At 37.0% G+C, this 23,690-nt stretch overlaps 4 protein-coding genes across 4 annotated transcripts; 3 read left to right on the forward strand and 1 right to left on the reverse strand.

Moving 5' to 3' along the window:
* Positions 1-1,381: 1,381 nt before the first annotated feature.
* CBG27562 lies at positions 1,382-4,863 on the reverse strand (the record flags this gene model as incomplete). The annotated part of the gene is made up of 6 exons (XM_045239236.1): positions 1,382-1,600; positions 1,651-1,755; positions 2,824-2,965; positions 3,500-3,561; positions 4,544-4,714; positions 4,771-4,863. 6 exons carry the CDS (start codon positions 4,861-4,863, stop codon positions 1,382-1,384), a joined length of 792 nt encoding a protein of 263 aa, XP_045100014.1.
* Positions 4,864-6,607: 1,744 nt separating this feature from the next.
* CBG27563 lies at positions 6,608-7,135 on the forward strand (the record flags this gene model as incomplete). Its single annotated transcript, XM_045239237.1, has 2 exons — positions 6,608-6,652; positions 6,818-7,135. The coding sequence occupies 2 exons, from the start codon at positions 6,608-6,610 to the stop codon at positions 7,133-7,135; spliced, it is 363 nt and encodes a 120-aa protein (XP_045100015.1).
* A 731-nt stretch (positions 7,136-7,866) lies between these two features.
* Cbr-pgp-7 lies at positions 7,867-13,439 on the forward strand (the record flags this gene model as incomplete). Its single annotated transcript, XM_045239238.1, has 17 exons — positions 7,867-7,980; positions 8,018-8,174; positions 8,207-8,334; positions 8,450-8,583; positions 8,633-8,772; positions 8,877-8,928; positions 8,976-9,261; positions 9,307-9,921; positions 9,975-10,106; positions 10,133-10,229; positions 10,279-10,562; positions 10,620-10,982; positions 11,341-11,445; positions 11,502-12,095; positions 12,141-12,344; positions 12,653-13,000; positions 13,377-13,439. The coding sequence occupies 17 exons, from the start codon at positions 7,867-7,869 to the stop codon at positions 13,437-13,439; spliced, it is 3,816 nt and encodes a 1,271-aa protein (XP_045096245.1).
* Positions 13,440-13,489: 50 nt separating this feature from the next.
* Positions 13,490-22,740, forward strand: Cbr-pgp-8 (the record flags this gene model as incomplete). The annotated part of the gene is given in 18 exon segments (XM_045239239.1): positions 13,490-13,573; positions 13,622-13,831; positions 13,866-13,961; positions 13,979-14,112; positions 14,331-14,777; positions 14,823-15,780; positions 15,831-16,298; positions 16,956-17,318; positions 17,370-17,474; positions 17,523-17,651; positions 17,695-18,159; positions 18,205-18,408; positions 18,670-18,943; positions 18,990-19,048; positions 19,306-19,326; positions 21,820-22,191; positions 22,499-22,614; positions 22,668-22,740. 18 exon segments carry the CDS (start codon positions 13,490-13,492, stop codon positions 22,738-22,740), a joined length of 4,578 nt encoding a protein of 1,525 aa, XP_045096246.1.
* Between the last annotated feature and the right edge of the window lie 950 nt (positions 22,741-23,690).

Below are 23,690 nucleotides of genomic sequence, written 5' to 3' on the forward strand. Positions count from 1 at the left end.
TCTGAAAAAAAACCAATTCTCAAGAAAAGGTACAAAAAATAGTTATGAGAAACACAGCTGAAATTCTAAAGCGGGGAGAGGAGACAACAGGAAGAGAATGGGATTTTTATGACCTCCTCGATTCTATATTTTCAAAAAAGTACAGTTGTGACAAAAAGAAAATAGAAATCAGAAACTGAAAAAAAAGGAAAAACCACTCCCAGAGCTATTTATTGGTCCAGAACTTCCTAAAATCAATTAAGAACCTAAATTGGAACATGTACAATACAACACAACGATGTCCATTTGTAGGTAAACATCACGCTGATTAGAAACATTCGCGAGCCCCTCCAAACCTTCTTTATGGTCTCCCAAACTGATAAGGATGTCTCAAATAAACCAGTGATTGACGATGGAGGACTGATAAAGAGTAAGAGCTCAAAGGGCCACCGGCAGTTGTCGGTCCGGTGTACACAAATCGTAAACTATGATTCCGGGTGGTTATAGACTTGTTTGATGGGGGTACGGTAAGGATAAGTTTAAATTGAGAAGATCTAAAACGCGGTAGTAAATAGAGGAAGGACCCATGGAGTACAGTAACCTATACTTCTTATTTGAATTAACCCAAATTTCTGATTCACCGTGACCCAAGCTAATTACTTACAATAACCTTAGCTTCTGATTTACAGTAACCGAGACTTCTGATTTAGTGTAACCCAAGCTGCTTTTACTGTTACCCAAGCTAATAAATTACAGTAACCCAAGCTCTTGGTTTACAGTAACCAAAGCTTCTGATTCACAGTAACCCAAGCTTCTGATTTATAGTAATCTAAACTTCTAAACCACAGTCCCCTAAGCTTTTGAATTACGGTAACCTAAACACAAAAGTGATCTTACTTTTAGACAGCTAGGATCTACTAGATTCTAATAGGGCTCTCAATTTCTACAGTAATCCCACAGCTGCATCGTCGCTCCAATCTATCCGATCCAGTTGTTTTTTTATCCAATCTGTTGTTTTTATCGTATCCCTCAGCTGTGCTCCGTACCAGGCATCCTCGGCGATCGGCTCCAGGTGCTGCCACCCAAAAGGACACCCATCTGAACTTTCATTTTTCTTTTTTTTTACAATCTGTCAAATGTGATAATAAAACTGCAGCTGGACTAACAGAAGATTGGATTTATTAGGGACCATGGTCTTTGTCAAGGGAAGAGTCCAATGAGAAGATTGGAATCCGAAGAAACCCAAGGTCCAAAACAGACAAATTTTGGAGGCATGAAAAAAGGAAAGGGAGAAAGAGATTCGATGATCAAGTTGAACTTGTTACAGTTAAAAAAAGGAAAAAAGGAAAGGAGAGCCAGCAAACCAAAAGTACAGATACAAAAATGATCCGATCCAACAAATTTAGTAATAGAACTTGATTTGGTCGACTGGAGTCACGCCGTTCTCGATGAGCTCCCACTCTCTTCTGCGACGCTCCCGTTCGATGCGCACTGCTCTGCGAATCCAATACTTTCTCCATGCTTGTCTCCACGCCGCGATGTAGCCAATCTTGTCGCTTTCCATGCGAGCTTTGAAGAATTCGATGTCAGCGTTGACAGTCTTGAGATCATCGTGGCGGGTCTGTAAATTTGGCATTTAGACAAAGAATCAGATTATGAATGTAAACTTACACTGAGAGTCAGATCTGATTGATTTCCGTTGCTTTCAACGATGGCCGCCAAAGCGGAACACCGATCCTTTCTACGCTTCTGGTAAGCTAATGGCTGACGGAAGACCTGGAATTTCGGTTTTTGGAATTTTCTGTTTTTTCGAATCAATAGGTACGGGAACCTCAACACCTCCTGAATCCAGATTTTGATGAATATATCAGAATAGATCCACAATAGGTTCTCTAAAAATATTAGAAACCGCTCGCCAGTTTCAGCCGAGTTATATCAGTTTCAGTACCAAAAATTGCCTTTTTCAGCAAAACAGCAATTTTCAAGAACGATTTTCGCAACTCCCAGAAGGTTTCAGAGCATGAATCTTGTTGTGTTATGCTTAAAGTTGAATGAAATTTCATATTTCAAACATTTTCTTCAAAAAAAAATAAGTTTAAAAAAATATTTTGATATGATAGAAATCGACAAACACTACAAAACAATATTACCGTAGAAACTCTAATATATAGCCCCTCCTAATTGAACGCCACCCTTTAAGAGAACGTTCGCTGAGCTGTGATCTGAAAAATAGAACGCCATCCTCCAATTGAATGCCACCCCTAATAGAATGATACCTCAAAAAAAATTTACGATTCATCATGTTATTAATTTTTGCTATTCAGATAGGGTTGAGACATTACGCAATTAGGTGGTTTTTTTATTTATTTGTTTCTCCCTGGTTACTCCCCAGTTTTCGCTTATTCTCAAAGTATTTTGCGCATCATCAGAATCTTCGCGAAAATTTTTTTAATCGATTAATAGAATGCCACCCTCTAATACAACGTTCTCTCACCTATACATTGAAAAAAAGAACGCCATGGTATTAAATTAGAGTTTTTACGGTATTTGAAAAACTGTATCTCATCTATGAACAAAGTTACAAGCCTTGAAGAAGCCGGGCCTAATGGCGCAGGGCAAGTCCTCTTATTTTGTCTGTGACTTTGTTCACAGTTAAGACACAATTTTTCAAGTAATATCGTTTTGTAGTTCTCGTCAAAATCTGTCGCATCTGATTTAGTCCGCCTAAAAATTATAATTTAAAAAAAAACTATGGCAAGGCTCGCGAAGGCCCGGTAAAGGCCCGCAAGTATGGATGTACTCCTTTTCGATGTAGTCTTAGATACTGAGCCCCAATAAACTCACCAATCCAGAAAGATCGTTGATTCCATTTCTTCCCTTCTTCAACTCCTCAGCCACCTGTCCTCTCAATTCCCTCTCTGGATCATACGGAGCCGGACCGAGCAAACGACGGAGGGCATTCATATCGTTCACACCAAGAATGAGACTGAAAAAGGTTATCAGTTTTTGGAGACGGTTAGTTGATAGGAAGGGGCGGAGCGAGAGAAGAACAAATGAATGGGTACCGAGGACAGGGGGCGGATTTTTAAGGAATATTTCGCCTGCCTCTTTTTGGATTGATATAACTAGGCAATAACCTTTTTTCTGCTATGGCGAAAAAATGTGGCTAGTGCGGAAATTGGAATGCTGAAACAAGATTAAAAAATGGGGCTAACCCGACCTCAAACTGAAATGTCAGATTGGATACAAGATTAATAAGGAGATACAAGCAAGAATTTCAGGGGGGTTAAACCCTATTGAAAAAGAAAGAAAAAAGTTCGAAAAAAAAAGAATGACGACAATTTTACGAACATAAAAGCAAACGAATCAAATACAACAATTTTAAATGAAATGGAGGACGAAATTTAAGGGACGAAGAAAATGGAAAAAGGGGTGGGAGTCAATGGGATGAAGAGGCGGTGTGTTGGGGAAGGAAGAAAGCAAAATGGAAAAATAAAACGAAATGAGTTATGGGGCCTACTCAATCTCGCGCACTTTGATCCCGATGCGAATGACTATGTTCTGTAGAGCGATACGAAGATTCTGTAAGAATTAATTGAAAAGGGATTTTGTGGGATTTCGCTGCGCAGCGAAGAATGATAGAAGGGAAGAGGGATACTGTAGTTTTGTTGAGAATTTTCAAAGCGTTGAAAAAGCAAAATTGAAAAGGGGCGGAGTCTAACCTACAGTATACAACTTGGATTGTTTATAAGTTGAATTGCGCGAACTTTTGATTGTAATTTTTTTCAAATTGAAAATGGAATATATCTTAAAAACGGAATTTGACAAAAAGAAAAGTTTTCAATTTAAAAACGAATTTTTAAAAGTTTCCCTCTAATTTTGTTTACTATTTTCTGCAATTTTTATACGATTTGAAAACCATTGAAACATTCCTAGGACTCCAAAGTTTATGATCTTCCACTGAAAAATAATTTTTCAAAAAAAATCTATTTGCCGAATTTTAGAATTAAAAAATAAATAAAAACTTTCTTTCTCTTCGAAAGATATAATTTTCTGGTGGGACAAGGTGTATAATTAGTATGAAATGTTTTGACACCGGTGACTGGTACGCGAATATTTTTTTTCGGCGGGAAAATTCAAACTTGAAAGCAGACAAAACATACGCGGCACGTGTCTAAAGGTGTCGAGAGAGGACCGCGGATATTGTACTTGCTTTTAGCAATCGAATGATCAAAGATCAAATTAGTAAGTCATTTTTCAAGATGTTTGAAAATTTTAGGTTTTCGAAAACCTCCATATTCTCCTTAAGGCGGAAAACATGAAAAAGATTATGTTCTCGGAATTAGAAAAACACCTCTTGTCTTTCCTCCTTTAAAATTCCAAAAGTCCTAATTGAACCGAACTAGTGCTCCCTTCCTATTTCCTTATCACTCATATATGACCCATCTCATAAAATTTCAGCTCTCACTGCTCGGCCACCCAACAATTAACACAGAACTTCCTTATCTTATCTTTCCTCCCTTTTCTTTGTTTCGCGCACAACAACTCCGACAATAAAACTGACCAGCATTTCCTCATAATTGTATGTGCGTGCGAATCCGGCGAAAATTATTGGATAGGCCTCGTCATCGAAGTTTTTGATGGTTTCCTTTGCTGCTGGGTTACGGTGTCCACGAAGATCATTGACAGTTGACTGGTACAATGAATACAAGGCCATGAAAGCTTGTCTTTCAGTCTGGAAAGAAATACTTTGGAATTCAATGGAAACAAGAAAATTAATCTGTGGCTCACATTGTATAATTCTTGTTCTGGGTAGACATTGACTCGTTGACGTTGTCCCCCAAAAACTCTGCGGATCGGGTCCCAAATTCGATCGAAAATCATAGCTTCTAGAAATCAAAATTTTGGGAAATAATGGCAGACTCATTAAATTTTCAAAAGTAAATTCTGAACTTTATAAAAAAAACTAAAAAATCGGAAAAAAAATCATTTTTTATTTTGTAAATTCTTCTCTTATAATGAAAAAGGGACACTAATTTTGTTTTGTGCTCACACTGAATTTTTAAATTTTTCCTCATTCTAAAAATGATGTGTTGATGGGAAACAGTATTATAAGTGCATGATTACGTAACTGTTCCCCTCAAAACTATTGTTTTCAGTATAAATGGGGTAAACTAGAATATTAAACCGAATCCGACAAGGAGATTTTTCAAAAATTGAAAAATTGAAATTTACTCAAAAAGTTTGTTTCATTTCTTTCAAGATAGGGTAAATTTTCAGAAAAATCATTTTTCGTGGACATTGTTTTTGAATGCGGCTTCTCAAAAGTTCAAGTAACCATTGAAAATGCAAAAATCAAACAGTTTTCAAACCGGAAGGAAAGAAGTTCCCGGGAAAAATTCAATTTTTCACCTCCGGTAGAGTTTCGAATAATCGTTCTTCACTCTTTTCGGGTTGTTATTGACCAAGGTAAGGCAATAAAACTACAGTACTCGCTCCTCGTCTCTTTCCTCCACCCCCTTTCACAATTATGTGTGCTCCGTAATGTAACTAGAAAAATGTTTTGGAGTGTCATGAGATCTATTTTGAAAAAGATATTCGGAAATCTGTCAACGAAACTATCATTTTAATGGGGAAATTGGAACAAAGGAAAATTAATTTTATTGGTTTTTCGAGTATGGGTTACGGTAGCACATGAGAAACTCACCTGGGAGATCCTCAAGTATCGAAAATCAAATTTACAAAAAAAATTTCCGAAATTTTCAATTTCTTACTCGTTGTATTTGGGTTTGAATCTGAAAATTCGATTGTACGGATCTTGAAACTGGAAAAAATACCAAAAAACCAAGAAAGTGTGAGTAGCTTATTGTCAGTTCAGAAACCAGAAAAAAAGTATTTTCTCAAAATCCTAAAAATCAATTTCTTTAAAGTTTGTATTTTTCTTACTTCAGTCCCAACCATCCATTTACTGGCATGGGGGTCCAACTCAATAATATAGAATAATAGCATTTTCCATAGCAACTAGACGTGACATTTGAGACCATATATGATCAAAAATACGAATTGTCTGGAGACTACATTGTTCAGATTCTAAGTGCGAAAAACAAATTCCAGGTAGTTCCTTGCTTCTTCTTGATGTTCCTGAGACAACTGATTCTTTCTAGTGTTATATTCCGTTTCGGCAAAATTTGCGCAATTACTCAAATAAAAAACCTAAAAACGGTGTGCCCTGAGTCCTGAAAACATAACAGAATGATCAGAATGCTGTGATTTAATGCAAAAATGATTTCAGAAGGTATGCAACGCGAATACAACTTCACTCTGGTATCGAAATCTTGGGTCTATTATTCTGATACAAATAAATCAGAGCTGTGGAAAGGAAACGCCGGTGTTCGTGGTCGTGGAAGGACCGACAATGAAAACTGCAGTAATCTAAAAATTGCCTGTTTTGCGCATTTTCACTATTGAAAAACCGACAAAAATAGAAATCGAATTGGAAAAAAAAAAGTTCTAAAAATGTCGTTTGAAAATTGTCGTCTGGAAAAACCTGCAATTAGATACTAAAAAGCATAAACTTTTTATTAGACTATAATAAACAAAGTTTTGGAAGAAAAAAAAAGAAAAGGTAATGTTCAATCAGATCAGGTTTTCATTGGTCCTCTCCGCATCGTCCGCCATGGAAAATATAAGGAAAAAACTTGCAGTCAGAAGATGTGAAATACTGACCGACTTTCACAAGTTTGAGGGTATTCTAAAAAAAGATATCCTGAAAATTGATAAATGGCTTCAAAAGTTCAACTTTTCCAAATTGAAATCATATTCAAATTAGTAACGACAGAAATTGTGTATTAGAAGAATTGTGTTACTTTTTGAGAGTTTCTGGTTATATATGGCTCATATTTTTATTTTTTGTTGTTTTATGCTGAAAATACCAAATTTTTGGCTGGATCATTTCTTAGAGTATTTCGATGGTACTTTTTTTGTGTTGTTTAATTGTTCAGTTGGTCATGTCAATGATTTACTCTTCCATGTCGTCAGTTTCTGTAAACTGCATACCATAAACACTAACAGAATGTCCCTAACTCGAAATTTCGAACCTATATATCTCATTTTCTGTGAAAGATATGAAAAAGGTATCAACGGACAAAATATTTGAAATGTTACAGTAATCATTTTGTTAGTTTAACACTTTCTGATATGAGTTACGGGAAATGAGATATATGAGCTCAAAGTTGACGGTATGGGGAAGGGGAAATTCTGGTAAAGTGTTCGGTTTAAAAATATTTTCTTCCTGGAAAACTGTTTGAAAATCATTTTTCACCCATTTCAATACAAATTCTTCACTATCCCTGTGCAAAAGAACCAACAATTCTTTCTTCAAACTATAATACAGCGCACAAATTTCACTTTCTTATCACCACTTGATCTATTGTTTCCGCTGAAAAATGACGTTTTTTTCTATTCGATAATCTTGATAAAAAATAATCGAAAGGCGGAGACACTATTTTTTCTTTATCCAATTACTAAAAATCGTCAGAATTGCCAAGTATTGCGCAATACACTCTAACACTTGAGCAATACATAAATGTCTTCTTTTTCGGCTCTCTTCACCTAAAAGCCATCGACGACCCGTTTGCCCAAAGGACTGTCTTATCAAAAGCGAACACCCATCACAATGGACAAGTAAGTGCGGATGGCAAATTGTTTGCCATTGAGTACATTAGAATACGTGCGCGCGGACACACATCGAGGACGAGGTCTTTCTCACACCTCCTGCGTCTCTTCTATGCGAGACGTCTCTAGTTTGTCTTTCCGATTTTTACTTTCTTTCGAAAAATGTAATGATAACGAGAGCGATTGTTTGAACAGTTGTAAAACTACAAAAATATGGAAGAAAATTCGAACAATTCCAGTACTCCCTTGCTGCACGAGGAAAGCCAGAAAAAATCCTCACCACTGCTCAGTTTTATTCGTGTCATAGTGAGTTTTCTTTGTTTTTCTGCTCCTGCTGAAAAGTAAAAAAGTTGTAATTTTTCAGTTCAAATGTACATCATGTTTCGAAAAATTACTATTTATGCTCGGCATCTTCTTTTCACTTCTCACCGGTCTCTGCCAGCCGTTCATGAGTTATACATTCGGAGAAGTGTCTCAAGTACTGGTAACAATTACAAATGCAATCAATAACAAAACAATAGGTGAGTTTTACAAGAAATTTAGATGCCTGAAGAGGAAAATTCGATTGCAGACCCCGCTGATCTCGAAAAAGCCTACGAAGTATTTGAAAGAGACATGAATAGTGTAATTTTGCACTTCTTTTTCTGTGGATGCGCTTATTTTACCTTTGGATCTCTTCAGGTAAGTTTGATGGCCCTTGTTTCCTGGAGAATATTACTGTTATCCGAAATCAATGCACGTTGAGAACTACCATCACTTCTAAATTTAAAATTCTCGTACTATTCCTGACTTTCAGTTCTCTATCATGAAATTCGTCGGCGACAACACCACCTATCGTGTCAGAAAACAGTACATCTCTCGACTCCTGCGAAAAGATGCTCGCTACTTCGACAGTATGTCTACTGGACACTTATCAACAATATTAAATGAGTGAGTCACCAAAATGTTCTTAATTTTATCAAATAATTACAATTTTCAGCAACTTGGAACGATTCAGAGAAGTTTTCAATGAGAAGATTGCCCTCATCATCGCGTTCGCCACTGATTTCACTGTTGGAACAGCGCTCGCATTTTATACAGATTGGCGACTAGCTTCCTATGGTATCGTCTTCTCGCTTGGTATCGCGTTCTCTGGTCTTATTAACTCTGCGAGCATGATGAAGAACACAGATAAGCAGAATGCACACTATGCTAACGCCGGATCAATTGCTTTTCAACTTTAGGAGCCTACAAAACTGTTTGCTCGTTGAATGGTCAGCGTCAGGAGATTGAACGGTAAGGAATTTACAAAAAAAACTGAATTTTATGTTCAATATCTTCAGATACACCAAAGAGCTCAAGGAAGGAGAAAAGTATGGTCTGTACCGAGCCCTTTTCTACTCTATCTCTAGAGGTGTCACCTATTTTTTCTGCAATGCTCTCAACACCGTTGTCCTCTACTTTGGAGCCAATATGATCTACGACGGAACTTTGGACACTGGTACTGTCGTTCGACTTTTCCATTTCTTGCTCTTTGGAGCTTTCTGCCTTAGTGAGGCTCTTCCACACATCTCTCGTCTAGCTGGTGCGATTTCTTCAACTGCTCCCATTGCTGAAATGTTAACTACAGTAAATTTTAAAAAAGATTACTATGAATGAATGTGAAAAATTCAGGATGACAATGAAATCGAGCGAGATGAAGAAGACTGTGAAGACGGAGTAGACGTACAGGGCAACATTAGCTTCAAAGATGTGAAATTCTCCTACCCCATTCGCCCGGATGCCCAGGTACTAAAAGGAATTTCATTCGATGTCAAAAATGGAGAATGCATCGCATTGGTTGGAGCAAGTGGTAGTGGAAAGAGTACTGTAGTCCAACTTCTGCTCCATTACTATAACATTGAGTCCGGAAACATTTTGATCGATGGAGTAGAGCTGAACAAAATCAACTTGAAGAAGCTTCGAAGAGTTATCGGAGTAGTTTCTCAAGAACCCGTGCTGTTCAACACAACCATCGAAGAGAATATCCGATTTGGTAACTCGGAAGCGACGTTACCCGAAATTTATGGAGCACTTCGGAAAGCGAACGCCTATGATTTCGTTTGTGCGTTTCCTAAAGGAATCAAGACAATTGTGGGTGAACGAGGAACACAACTATCTGGCGGACAGAAGCAACGTATTGCTATCGCCAGGACCTTGGTCCGTAACCCAAAAATTTTGCTCCTAGATGAAGCGACCAGTGCTTTGGACAATGAGAGTGAGCATGTAGTACAGAAGGCTCTGGAAAATGTGAGTGAAATAACTATAGCCGGAAGAATGAGCAACTTCATCTAAAAGTTTAGGCATCGCAAGGAAGGACTACAATCGTTGTGGCACATCGTCTGTCGACAATCAGAAATGCTAATAAAATTATTGTAATGCAAAAGGGAGAGGTGAGCTTGAGCTTGAGTTTTTTGACATCACCCCTGACTACTGTAGTCAAGAAATCCAAAATTTTCAGATTGTCGAGGTTGGAAACCACGACGAGTTGATTTCCAAGCAAGGTGCTTACAACGACCTGGTCCAAGCACAATTGTTGAACTCTCATGATGATCATAGTGAGAAAAAAGTTTTCAGTTCAGCATATCAGAGCTAAAATTATTCCAGACGAACTCCCACCCCTCACCGCTCGACAACTCTCCCACGAGCTCTCCCCATTGCATAGCTATTCCTTCCAAAGAAGCACCAGCACTGATGCAGGAGTACATGATGATGATATGGAGCGTCTGCTAGATGAGCTTACTCAAGAAGGAGCCAAAAAGTCGAATCTCCGAGAAATTGTGAAAATGTGTCGTCCAGACTACTGTATTTTGTTCCTTGCTGTGTTCGGTAGTGCTATCCAAGGTATCAGCTACCCTATTCTAGCCCAATTGATCGTCAGAACTTATCAGGTAAGATGCTGTCACTAGAACCGTTATGAAAATGCTAAAATATTTGTTAATTTTTAGGGATACGCAATGCATGGAGAAGATATTCTGACCTACGGACACTTTTGGGCGCTCTCTTTCATGTTCTTGGCAGTATTCAGACCTTTGACATTGTACCTGCAGTACTATTACTTTGGAAAAGTCGCCGAGAAACTGTCTACTCGTCTACGAGTGAAATCGTTCAAACATATGCTCTCATTACCAAGTGCATTCTACGATGATCCAAAGCACTCGGCTACCAAGTTGTCCAACCGACTGAATACCGATTCTTCAAACGTCAAAGCTGCTGTTGACGATCGTTTGGGATGTGTGATTATGACTTTGGTGGCGATTTCCATTGCTGTCATTACAGCGGCCAATTACTGTTGGAAGATGACATTGGAGGTACTTATTTTAAATTTTTAGTGATTATCCCGCTTCAAAATTGGAAATTTGGGCAAGGCAACATATCAAATGATAGAGCTTGTCAAGTTCTACAACTTCAAATAAAAAACATAAAGAATTTAAATCATCAACGGGGTGCGGCCTATCAATTTGATAGCCAGGCAAAAAAAAATTGTCGGCCCGGACCATTATACCGCTTTCGAGCTGGTTGATTCTTGTTGGAGGTTGTATAGCTCGCCGAGCTCTATAATCTTATATGTTGTCTAGACCAAAATGTTAATTTTCAAACGAGTTATCAGCCGCTTTCTAACGGCCAGGAAGAGACATGTCAGCCGGTATGATCAAACTTTTTTTTCAGGTTCTTATGTTCTTCCCACTTTTGTATCTTGCCGAATATTGCTACGAAGCAGCAACTGAGAATGCTATTCAAGAAGATTCAATCGCATTTGAGAATAGTAACAGAGTAAGTAGCTATTTCTCACCATTCGCGAATGTTGACCCGCAATTTCTTATTTTCAGACCGCTATCGAAGCACTGGAGAATGTGAGAACTGTGCGAGCACTAAATTTGGAGGACAAAGTGATGTCATCGATCACCAACCACCTTCAGAAGATTCACAACTCCTACTTCAAAAGAGCAATCATTCAAGGAGCAGCTAATGGTCTCTCAATGAGTTGTTTCCTGTTTGTCTACTCAATTTCCTTCAAATTCGGTGTCTACTTGGCTCTTCGAAAAGAAGTCGAACCAATGAACACTTACTTGGTATTGATGACTCTATCCATGACAGCGAATATGGCTGGAAGTGCGGCTGCTTATCTTCCAGACTACAAAAAGGCCGTCCATGCTGCTGGTTTGATCTTCAACATGTTCACCTATCCAGCCACCATGCCATACGACTCTAGCGATGGGAGGAAAAACATTGAAAAGGGAGAAATCGTTGGAGAAAATCTTCAATTCCACTATGATCAACGGCCAGATCGAATGATTTTAAATGGAGTGAACCTGAAAGTCGAACCAGGAAAGACCCTGGCATTGGTTGGACCCAGTGGTTGCGGTAAATCTACGATTATTTCATTGTTGGAGAGATTCTATCATGTGACTAATGGAGAAATCGTAAGTTTTTCCTTTTGAAATTCAGACAGATAATAGTCAATTTAGAAAATCGACAGAGAAAACGTTGAAGACATCAACCTCCACCATCTGCGTGCTAATATCGCTTTGGTGTCTCAAGAGCCAACATTATTCAACTGTTCCATTCGCGAAAACCTTTTGTACGGCTTGACCCGTCAAGTTCCGCAGCTAGAGATTGAGAAGGCTCTACAGACAGCTAACGCATTCCACTTTGTGTATCAATTCCCTCAGGTCAGTTACTCCCAAAATTACTTCCAAAGTTTGAGTCTTTTCAAAAACCTCTAATTTTCAAAAAATCTGAATTTCCGAAAATTCGGGCATTACAAAATATCAGAAAATTCAGAAACTGGGATATATTCAGAAATTCTAGACAGTTCCAGAATCTTCCGAAAAAAAAAATTAAAAAAAAAATTCTAAAATTTAAAAAAATTAAATTTTAGAAAATTCGATTTTTTTAAATCTGAAAACCTGAAAATTCGGAAATTCCAAAAAATCAAAAAGTTCTAAGAATAGGCACGAATAACTTTCAATTTTTTCAGGGATTGGACACAATCGTTGGTGAGCGAGGTGCCCAACTATCCGGAGGTCAAAAACAGCGAATCGCGATTGCTAGAGCGATCCTTCGGAATCCAAAAGTCTTGCTGTTGGATGAAGCAACAAGTGCACTAGACAGTGATTCTGAAAAAGTGGTTCAGAATGCTCTAGACACTGCTAGCGAGAGATTGTCTACCGTAGTGGTTGCTCATAGGCTGTCAACCGTTGTCAATGCAGATTCCATAGCTGTGCTGAAAAATGGAAAAGTTGCTGAACAAGGAACACATGAAGAATTGCTGAGATTGAGGAGTGTCTATTGGGGATTGGTGCAGAAGCAAGGAATGCATGTTCAGGCACCGAGTGATTAGTTGAAACTATTCAAAAAATCGAAAAAAATTATTATAATTGTTTATTATTTATTATTATTATTTTATCTTCATCTGTTCTTTGTTGTCGCTTGTTTTTCGAAAATATTTTTTTCCTCTCCAAAAAACATGTCATATGTTTCTATCATCTTCACTTGAACCTTATTTTTCTGTTCTCACTGTTTCATTTTTTTCAGAATAATTAATTTTTATTTTCGCTTGCGAAAATCTTCGCTAACAACTTTCTCGAAGCGATAAAAATCAGAAAATAATTTTTCACATCACTCTAGTTTGATCTCTTTCTTTTAGTCTCTTTTTTCCTCTCTCGTGTAGAGATCTTTGATGTATATTTGGCTTGCACGAGACACAATGTCTTTTAAAGAGTGTGTATTGGTCGTTTCTCGTTATTTTTCGAAACTTTACGTAATGAAACAAGAAATAGAAAACTAATCATTCCTACTGGTCAGATTACAAATAATGGAAAACAACGAAAATGATCTGCTGTTGCCGGCAGAAAATGTAAAGGAATATTCTAACTTTTCAAGTTTTGCACGGGTAGTTGTAAGTTTTTTTCCTCCCCTACAACTATGAAAAATTGGAAATTTTCAGTGGAAATGCACTTCGAAATTGGAAAAATTATTATTTTTGTTAGGAACGATTTCCGCAGTGTGTACAGGATTATGTCAGCCATTTTTGAGTTATACGTTTGGAGAAGTGTCTCATGTTTTTGTAAGAATCACCTCAGCCGTGAATAATAGAACGTTAGGTAAGGTTTCAAATGGGATTTCTTTAAATATACACATTTTAAGATCCATCCGAGCTAGATGAGGCTTATGAAGTATTCCACAATGAGATGAACCAAGTTGTTCTTTATTTTGCACTGGTTGGATGTGCATTTGCAATGTTCGGATTTTTTCAGGTGAAAATAATAATGATTCTTGCAGATAATGTCATACTATTTTTCAGTTCTCCCTATTCAAATACGTTGGAGATAATACTACATATCGGGTTCGAAGGAAATACATATCAAGACTACTTCAAAAAGACGCGCAATATTTTGACACGGTGTCTACTGGATATTTATCAACAGTTTTGAATGAGTGAGTATCATTTTTATCCGGATACTGTGAGTAGTCTGCTAGGAATGACTTTGAACTGTCAACTTTGAGTTTATTTTTTGCGGTTTCAGCAAAAATATTTCAAAAAATGGGTAATTCGCAAAATTTTAATTATTGTACGGTATCCCCCGCTGAAAATTAGTGCTGTAAACGTTTTGTTGAGCGGAGCGCGGTTTCACGGCGCCAAAATTTTAGAAAAGTGTTTTATTTAAAATGTGTATAATAAACGTTTTTTGTGGACGAAAATTAAACAGATTCTTTGAGAATCCAGTTATTCCGTTCAAAAAATTTTTAATTTTTGAAGAACGTTTTATAAAACTTATCACAATCCCTCACTTTTTTATTTTCAGTAATTTGGAACGATTCCGAGAGGCATTCAATGAAAAAATCGCATTTATCATTTGCTTTTCTACTGATTTTGTGATTGGCACCACTCTCGCGTTCTACACGGACTGGAAATTGGCTTCCTATGGAAGTATATTCGCACTCGGTATTGCATTTTCTGGATTCATCAATTCTGCAAGTATGATGGGTTCTACTGTCAAACAAAATACACATTATGCGAATGCAGGAGCAATTGCTTTCCAAGCTTTAAGCTCTTTCAAAACAGTTATATCTCTAAACGGTCAAGCGCAAGAATTAGAAAGGTTTGAAGGTTTCAAATTTTTGCTGAATTGCAACTAAAAATTCAGGTATTCAAAAGAATTAAAAGCAGGAGAAAAATATGGAGCACGACGAGCATTTTTTCTGGCCACTTCTCGAAGTGTCACTCATTTCTTTTGCAATGCATTGAATGGAATTATTTTGTACGTCGGAGCTGATTTGATATACAACAAAACAATGGATCAAGCTGTTATTGTGACGGTTAGTTTTTTTTTTCATGATTTTTTATTTTCCCATTTAGAAATGTTATTGCAGTTGTTCCATTACATGCTGTTCAGTGCATTCAGTTTGGGCGAGGCATTTCCTCATATTTCCTATCTATCCAATGCAATTTCCTCAGCTTCTCCTATATTTGCAGTACTAATTTCTAAAGATGATATAATTGAAAACCATCAAAATGATACAGAACGTGATTCCGAACGAATTGAAGGAGATATTCAATTCGATAATGTCAAATTTTCTTATCCAACTCGTCCAGAAGCTCAGGCATTAAAAGGAGTCACGTTTAATGTCAAAAAAGGAGAATGTGTGGCTCTAGTGGGTGCAAGTGGAAGTGGAAAGAGCACTATTGTACAGCTACTTCTCCATTACTACAATATCGAATCTGGAAATATTTTAATTGATGATGTAGACTTAAACAAAATCAACTTAAAGAAACTGCGTGGGAATATTGGAGTCGTTTCTCAGGAACCTGTACTTTTCAACACAACAATCGAAGAAAATATTCGGTTTGGTAATCCTGCAGCTTCTACTTTGGAAATCTACGATTCTCTACGAGTTGCAAATGCTTATGATTTTGTGAACTCCTTCCCAAAAGGTATCAAAACTGTCGTTGGTGAGAGAGGTACTCAACTTTCTGGCGGTCAAAAACAACGAATTGCAATTGCTCGTGTTTTGGTGAAAAACCCGAAAATCCTTCTTTTGGATGAAGCGACAAGTGCATTAGATAATCAGAGTGAGCATGTTGTTCGAATTGCCATGAAAGAGGTAACAAACTTCTCAGAAGACAGTATCATCTTTAAAAAAAAACGATTCAGGCATCCAAAGGCCGTACAACCATCGTAATTGCTCACCGGCTATCCACAATTCAGCACTGTGATAGAATAATTGTGATGTCTCATGGAAAGGTTAACTGGTTTGTACATCCAGATAAAATTGAAGCGAGATTTTTACAGACTGTGGCATCTGGAACTCATGACAAGTTGATGGAGAACTCCATTGTTTACAAAGACTTGGTCCAAGCACAATCCTTGAACTCGGAAGATTCGGTAGTTGAAAAAAGCATCAAAACGATTGCCACCAGTGAAACAAAGCATCCGACTAATGAAGAATTAGAAGAAGAACTCAAAGATACACCGGAGGAAGAAACCATGAGTTCGACGATATGGCAGATTCTCAGAGAATGCCGTTCGCATTGCTGCATGTTGTTTCTAGCTGTTGTTGGTAGTGCCATTCAAGGATTCAGTTTTCCCATTCTGGCTCAGTTGATAGTGAGAGTGTACAAGGTATTTTGATTTGTTTTGCTTTTTTTCGGTGGATCAATAGGCAATTATGAAATCGTGAAAAAATGGCAGAGTGCTTCCATTTCTCTAAAAAGCTTCAATTATACTAGCCATAAGTGAGTGTATAAGGTATTTTGATTTATTTTGCTCTGTTTTGTACAGCATAGGAAACATTTTCTTTTAACTTTGTAAAAAAATTCCGAGGCATTTCTCTGAAAAGCTTCAATTATACTAAAAATAAGAAATCCTTTTTTTTTTGAATTTTCAACTTTTTCGAAAAATCTCATTTTTATGAAAAATGCTGTCAAAACAAAAAATAGCCAAAAAAGAAAAAATTGACATTTGAGTAAACATTTTGCAAGTTTGGCTACAGTATTTGATCTAATGGAAGCTTACCCATATTGTCAACTTTGCGCTCAATTGTCTTGATTTCTGTAAAGATATCGAAAATTTGTTTGATAACAAATTATCACCCAGAATATCACCAAAATTTTATCAGTTGGCTTTTTTTATATCTTTCACAGAAATCGAGATAATTGAGACCAAATTTGAATATTTGGATGGGTTTATATTAGAAAAAAAAGTATCTCGTTTTTGTTACATTTTTTCGAAAGAAAAGTTTTATTTCAAAAACTGCCCGGTACTCTATATTATTTTTAGGCTTACGCAATGCAAGGAGAGGCTATCCTGGTCAACGGTCATTTTTGGGCATCCATGTTTCTCGTTCTCGGCCTGTACCGCCCAATCACCTTATACTGCCAGTATTTCTTCTTTGGAAAAATCGGAGAAAAATTATCAACTCGTCTCCGAATCAAATCCTTTCAACACTTGTTGTCATTACCATGCGCATTCTATGATGATCCTAAAAATTCACCAACAAGACTGGCCAACCGATTGAATACTGATGCTTCAAATGTGAAAGCAGCAGTAGATGCAAGACTCGGAAGTGTCCTAATGACTTTGGTGTCATTCATTGTAGCGATCACTATTGCATGCTACTACTCATGGAAGCTCACTATTCAGGTTAGTTGAGTTTTAAGCAAAAAAAAAACAAAAAATTTGTTTGGTTTCTAGGTCCTTCTATTTTTCCCGGTGCTATATCTTTCCAAATATTGTTACGAAAAAACTACAGTATTGTCGATCAAGCAGGATTCCCTAGCATTCGAGTTTAGTAATAAGGTATCCATTACGTTTTTTTTTTAAACCCCAAAAAGTACTAATTTTTAGATAGCTATTGAAGTGCTTGACAATATCAAAACTGTGCGGTCCCTAAACATGGAGCAAAAAGTGATGAGTATGGTCACAGGGCAGTTGGAAATGTTGAAGAGGAAATATCACAAGAGGGCGTTTTTTTTGGTGTGTCCAATTTTAACTTGATCTATTCAAATCAAACTTCCAGGGTCTTGCAAGTGGCTTCTCCGCGGGATGCTCTCAAATTGTCTACGCCCTATCTTTCAAATTTGGCACCTATTTAATTCTTCAACGCGAAGTTCTTCCGATGGATATGTATCTGGCATTGGTGACACTATCCTATACATCCAACATGGCAGGATCGGCGATTTCCTACTTGCCGGACTACAAGAAAGCTTTACATGCTGCTGGATTGATTTTCAACCTATTCACTTATCCAGCTACAGCACCTTACAACTCCGATCAGGGCACTACGAACATCAGCCAAGGAATCGTTAATGCCGAGAATGTCAAGTTCCATTACCACCAACGCCCTGATCATCTTGTTCTGAAAAATGTAGATTTACACCTTGAACCTGGAAAGACTCTGGCTCTGGTTGGTCCGAGTGGGTCAGGAAAATCGACATTCATTTCACTGCTAGAAATGTTTTATCGGGTGAACACTGGACACATTGTGAGTTGACCTGGAAAAAAAATATAATTATGATGAGTTTTCTAGAATATTGATCATGAAAATGTGGAGAACATTAATCTTCATCATTTGCGTTCGAATTTGGCTTTGGTATCCCAGGAACCAATTTTGTTTAATTGTTCGATCCGAGAAAACTTGCTTTATGGTTTGGATGGACCAGAAAGTGATCAAAATCTTGAAACAGCACTCGAAACTGCAAACGCCTACAACTTTGTTTCACAAATGCCAAATGTGAGTTTTAACTAGGTTTTCATATACCGTCTCTAATGTGATGACACCCTACACTGCATCGCACTGAAAACTCAAATATCTCGATTTCTATAAGAGGTAGCAAAAATCTGTCAACTGATGAAATGTTTTTCATAATATGACCAAAATTTTATCTGTTGACACAAGTTTCATATCTTTCCCAAAAATGGAGATAATTGAGTTCAAAGTGCAAGTATAATGTAGCCTTCCATTATGAAGTTTTTGGTGATTTGGTTGATTTAGGGACTAGACACAATTGTTGGAGAACGAGGTGCCCAACTATCTGGAGGGCAAAAACAACGAGTCGCAATTGCTCGAGCGATTCTACGAAATCCTAAACTACTACTCTTGGATGAAGCAACAAGTGCATTGGATAGTGATAGTGAGAAACTGGTCCAAACCGCTTTGGATACTGCCAGTGAGCGATTATCCACTATAATAGTTGCTCATCGTTTGTCTACAATTGTGAATGCAGATTCCATTGCGGTTTTGAAAATGGGGAAAGTTGTGGAACAAGGTGAGATGATTTCAAAACGATTGTGATCATATTTTTAATGTTTCAGGATCTCACGAAGAACTTCTCAAATTGAAAGGTGCTTATTGGAAACTGGTTCGGAAACAAGCTTCCTAATTTGTATTGAAAGAAAGGAATTAAATAAATAACAACTTTTTATGGACTCGTTGGGTTTTTCACATGTAAAAAAAGCAGTTAAGAATGCACCACAACATTTTGCTAGTTTTGACTCGATTCTATTAAAGCAAATTGAGAATTAGTCTAATCTCTATCCATTGAACTAAAGATCAGATGAACGATTTTTAGTTTCTCTACTTTTTTTTATGTTAAGATATTGTATACCTAATTTTCACATATATATAAAGATTTATGGCTTTTGTCTGAAAGTTTGTTCCTAAAGGGTTTTCATGGAAAATACTTTTTTTTCTTCTGAACATTACGTAGAATTCATAATTTTTATTCCAATTCCTTTTTGAAGTTTAAAGCAATATAAAAAAGTTATTAATTTGATCGAATTATCATCTTCTCTTCTCAGAAAATGATCGAGTCGTGATCAAGAAGTGACAATTTTCGAAAAAAATTTCGCATGTATACTATACATTGTATAGGGATACATGGAATTGAGTTTAAAAATATTATTTTTTCTAAAATCTCTCTCAAATGGACGGTGAGCTATATATTTGAGACCATAGTTAGAACAATCTGGGAAATTCCAGAACATTTCAAGAAAATGTCAATAAAACTCCAGCAAACTCCAAATCGTTTTAGACAGTTCCGAAACATTCTAGAAAGCTCCAGAAATTTTTAGAATAATCCTGGAAGTTCAAGAAATTTCAAGAAAATTCCAAAGGATTCTAGAAAGTTTCAGAACGTTCTAGAAATTTCCAGAAATTTCCGAAAAATTCCAAAATTTTCTTGGTATTTTTCAAATTTTAGTTTTTTTTTGGTTCAACATTCGAACTTCAGAAAATCAGAAAACTGTATACGCCTTCAATAACCAAAAAACAAACGGCCTGGCCAGGGTAGCGATCAGAGACGGTCATTAGATAGATGAGGACTCCCATTGGAAAAATCTAAAATTTGAAAATCTAAATATTTCGAAGTATCGGGCTCGAAAGTGGGAAATTCAGAAATTAGTAATTCCAGTGTAAGATACAGTAAGCGGTAACCAGGAGGTTGAGCCCCCGGCAGCGGGCTCAAACCGACTGGTACAGCTCTATTGAAAAATGAATGGCGTTCATGTTGAATATATTGTTTTCGTCTGAACTTTTTTTTTTATTCGTAATTTTTATTATTTCAATCAATTTTCACAAGTTAGAACATTTAAAACATTGGTCGAATCAGCATCTTCTCTTCTTGACCTAGCTTTCTTCAAATCAATTTCAAAAGAGCATCTATCTTTCTCTTCTTTGATCCGCTTTTTTTGACATGGACATTCTCTATCTTGCCAACCAATCCACTGCAACTCCAGCTTCCACACTCACATCAGATATTGGTTTCATTTCCGCGACTCTGAAAATCAATGAATGATAAAGACAAGCGTTTTATAATTTGGAGCTTACGTTGTTGTCGATAGGTTGTCTCAGTTCCCTTGAAGAGTTCCGTGTTTTTTCTGTTGGAAAACGTGAAGACATAATTGTGAGCGACCTCCGAGTTTGTGTGGTTTCTAGCAAATCCATCCATCCAAAAAATTGTTCACTGTCTTCTGCATTCCGGTCATCGAACATTGGATTTGAGAAATTTCGAGTTGAGATGATGTCGAAGTCGGAGGCAGTCAGTTTCACTCTTTTTTCTGATCCCGCATTGTTGGTCATCTTGAAATCCGTCGGGACCTTTGAGTCGGAGGCAACATAAGTGGGTGTTGAGAATTACCAGAAACTCGCCATTGGGAATAGAAATAGGAATATCAGAAAAATATAAAAAAATTAGGATCCCAGTCGGGGTTCCATAGAAAGGCCAATGATTTTGAGCATCTGCTGGGGCCTTATATAGGGTCTATCTAAGTGGGCGTGTCCAGGTGGTCCGGCAAAAACGTAATATTTCCGTTCGAGCTACTTTCGCGTTTAAATTTAGTTTTTTTGCTGAAAAATAGATTCTAGAGATGCTAACGATCATTTTTAGACCAAGAAATCAAAATTTTGTTCAGAAAATCTCACTAAATTCACATAAATAAATTTGTTATCTACAGTATCCGTTTTCGCTCCGCCCCTTCGTAAATCGACACGAGCGCCGTCTCCGAGATTTTTACGTGTCACTTTTTTTAATCCGACAATATCTTGAAGGAGCATAAAAATGAAATGTGAAAATTTTGAGAAAAAATTACTTTCAATTAAAAAGGGAGGAGGAGAGGAGATTTCTCGGTATTCCTTTTGAGTTAGAGTGTGCATTATGTTTCATGGCTAACTGGATCTGAAGACAGTATTTCTAAATCATCAATTTTGAGCAATTATAAGCCGACTAATAGAAATATTTTAGTTTGATTTTTGATATTGGACATCTCTAGGAACTTAACGATCTCAAAATTATCAGTTCTAAATGGTTCGCAATGAATTACATTACATTGCTCAGCATGAAAAATACGACAATTTCATACCAAAATCATCCAATCTCAACTATTTTGAGCCAAGTCTTGGATAGGAAAAATTTTTTCAGACACAGTTACAGCAACGACAGCGTCAACGATTTTGGAAGTGATGAGAACAAAGACACTAATCAGCAATGATTTTTAGAAGTTTTTTTTGGAATTTCATGATAGCTTAAAATTTTTTTCCGATTCCGATTTTTGCGACCAGAAGATCAAATTTCCCGATACATTTGAGATTCCCAGAGTTTTTCCAGTTTCCCAAATTTTCAAATTTTTTCGATCTGGGAAATTTCAGAAAAAAATCGCCTATAAAAATTCCCGTCAGAGAGAAATTTTCCAGAAATCGAAAATGATTTTCCATCGTATTCTACTTCCAATTCTTCTCGGAGTTTCTCTGATGAAATCCGATCCGATTAATATATCTCTAAATGTTCGATGCCAATTCAATGTGAACTGGTGTGCCAATTTGACTGTCTATGAGGAGGATAATACGTGGGTTTTTTGGTCCGGGAGGGCAACGTTAATTGCTAACTTTCCAGCAAGAATTATTTCGAAATATTTCAGTTTCCCAACTCATGATTACTTGACACAAGAGTCGTTTTGCACTACGGATCCCTTCATAGAATTCCGCTACCCTCCAAGAAATCTCAATGGAGATCTCTCGCCGGTAAGACACTGAGCATTCTTTAACTTTGTCAATTCCTATAGAAACATTTTAAAAACTGTTTCATTAGATTGGACTTGAGCGGCGCATCAAAAAAAAACTCATGCACGGCCAGGCTCATTTTGAAATTTCCGCTTGGACAGGTGACGCACGGCCGCGATGCAACTGAAAAATTGAAATAAGCGATGAAAAGTTGTGATTAGGCCTGTTTTGAAACGCTTCTCAAGTCAAAACAGGCGCTGCTTTTTTCAAAAATATTTCTTCAGAACTACGAAAATTACTGTAGTTTTTTGAATTTTTCAAATTGCAGAGCTACGAATTCAATGTTCTATTCTGGCACAATTGCACTCAAGGCGAAGGAAGGATCCCCTTTATTTGGCGATGTTATTCGCCGGAAACCCTCGCAACTGTTCCAGTAAAGGGAGAGTGAGTACAGTAATTCTACATTAATCCTAAAAAAATGGTTTTGAAATTTTTAGGCAAACGGCTGCAATGGATGTGGAAATTGGAAATAAAGGGAGGTCGACAGAGTGCTGGCCACTTATGGGTTGATACATCTACCATTTGAATTAATGAATTTGTCGCATTGCATTTTTTTTAAACTTCAGACTGTTTTAAATTTTCAGGATTTCAGAATTTCAAGTTCTCGAAAACTCAGATTTTTCGCTTAGAAGATCAAATTTCATTTGAATGAAATTCGAAATTCATTGCTCTGGTAATCCAGGAACCAGCATTGTTTTAGAATTCTAGAATTTTCTTTCAATTCTAGAATTCTGTTCGGATGGACTATAAAATGACCTAGATATTCAAAGAAAACTTGAAACTTCTAACCTGTAAAAATTGTTTCACAAATGCCTACTGTATGTTTTAACAGTGTTCTCATATAACTTTATTAGAGTAAAACGGTCATTCAGATAATTTGAGGACTAGAAAAAAGAACGAGGTGCTCTACTATCTGGAAGGCAAAAAAAAAGAATAGTTTTTGCTCAAGCAATTATACACAATCCCAAACTACTGCTCTTCAATGAATCTGTCTTTTTTGACAGATACCTACTTTAAGTACCTTTTTTCATGATGAAGTTTCTATGGATACTTGTCATGTCTTTATTTAAAGAATCTAAAATAAGAGTTCATAAATATGAAATAGGTTTATTCTCTAATCTTAGGTTTGGTTTAGGGGAAAAGGGCGACTTGTGCGCTGTACAAAAGAATAAGGTGTAATCGTGACTCTAGGGTTACATGAATGGGCTTATATACAAACGGGGAATAAATGGAATTTGGGGCGGGGTTACAGAAATGTTGACAAATAGATAATGGAAAATGAGGAATTTAATAAGAGATGGTGTAGATCTTGGAGAGCCCTTGTCTAGAGCTTCTGCAGTCGGAGGATTGGGAATCTCTATCTTGATCTCTTAGAGCCAATATGTCACATGTAAGAATGGTATTTCATGACTCTTGGGGCAAAGTCCAGAGAGAAAGGCACGTCGTGGCGCTAAGGAATC

The sequence above is a fragment of the Caenorhabditis briggsae genome (assembly GCF_000004555.2).
Source record: "Caenorhabditis briggsae complete genome, chrX, whole genome shotgun sequence".
Classification (NCBI taxonomy): domain Eukaryota; kingdom Metazoa; phylum Nematoda; class Chromadorea; order Rhabditida; family Rhabditidae; genus Caenorhabditis; species Caenorhabditis briggsae.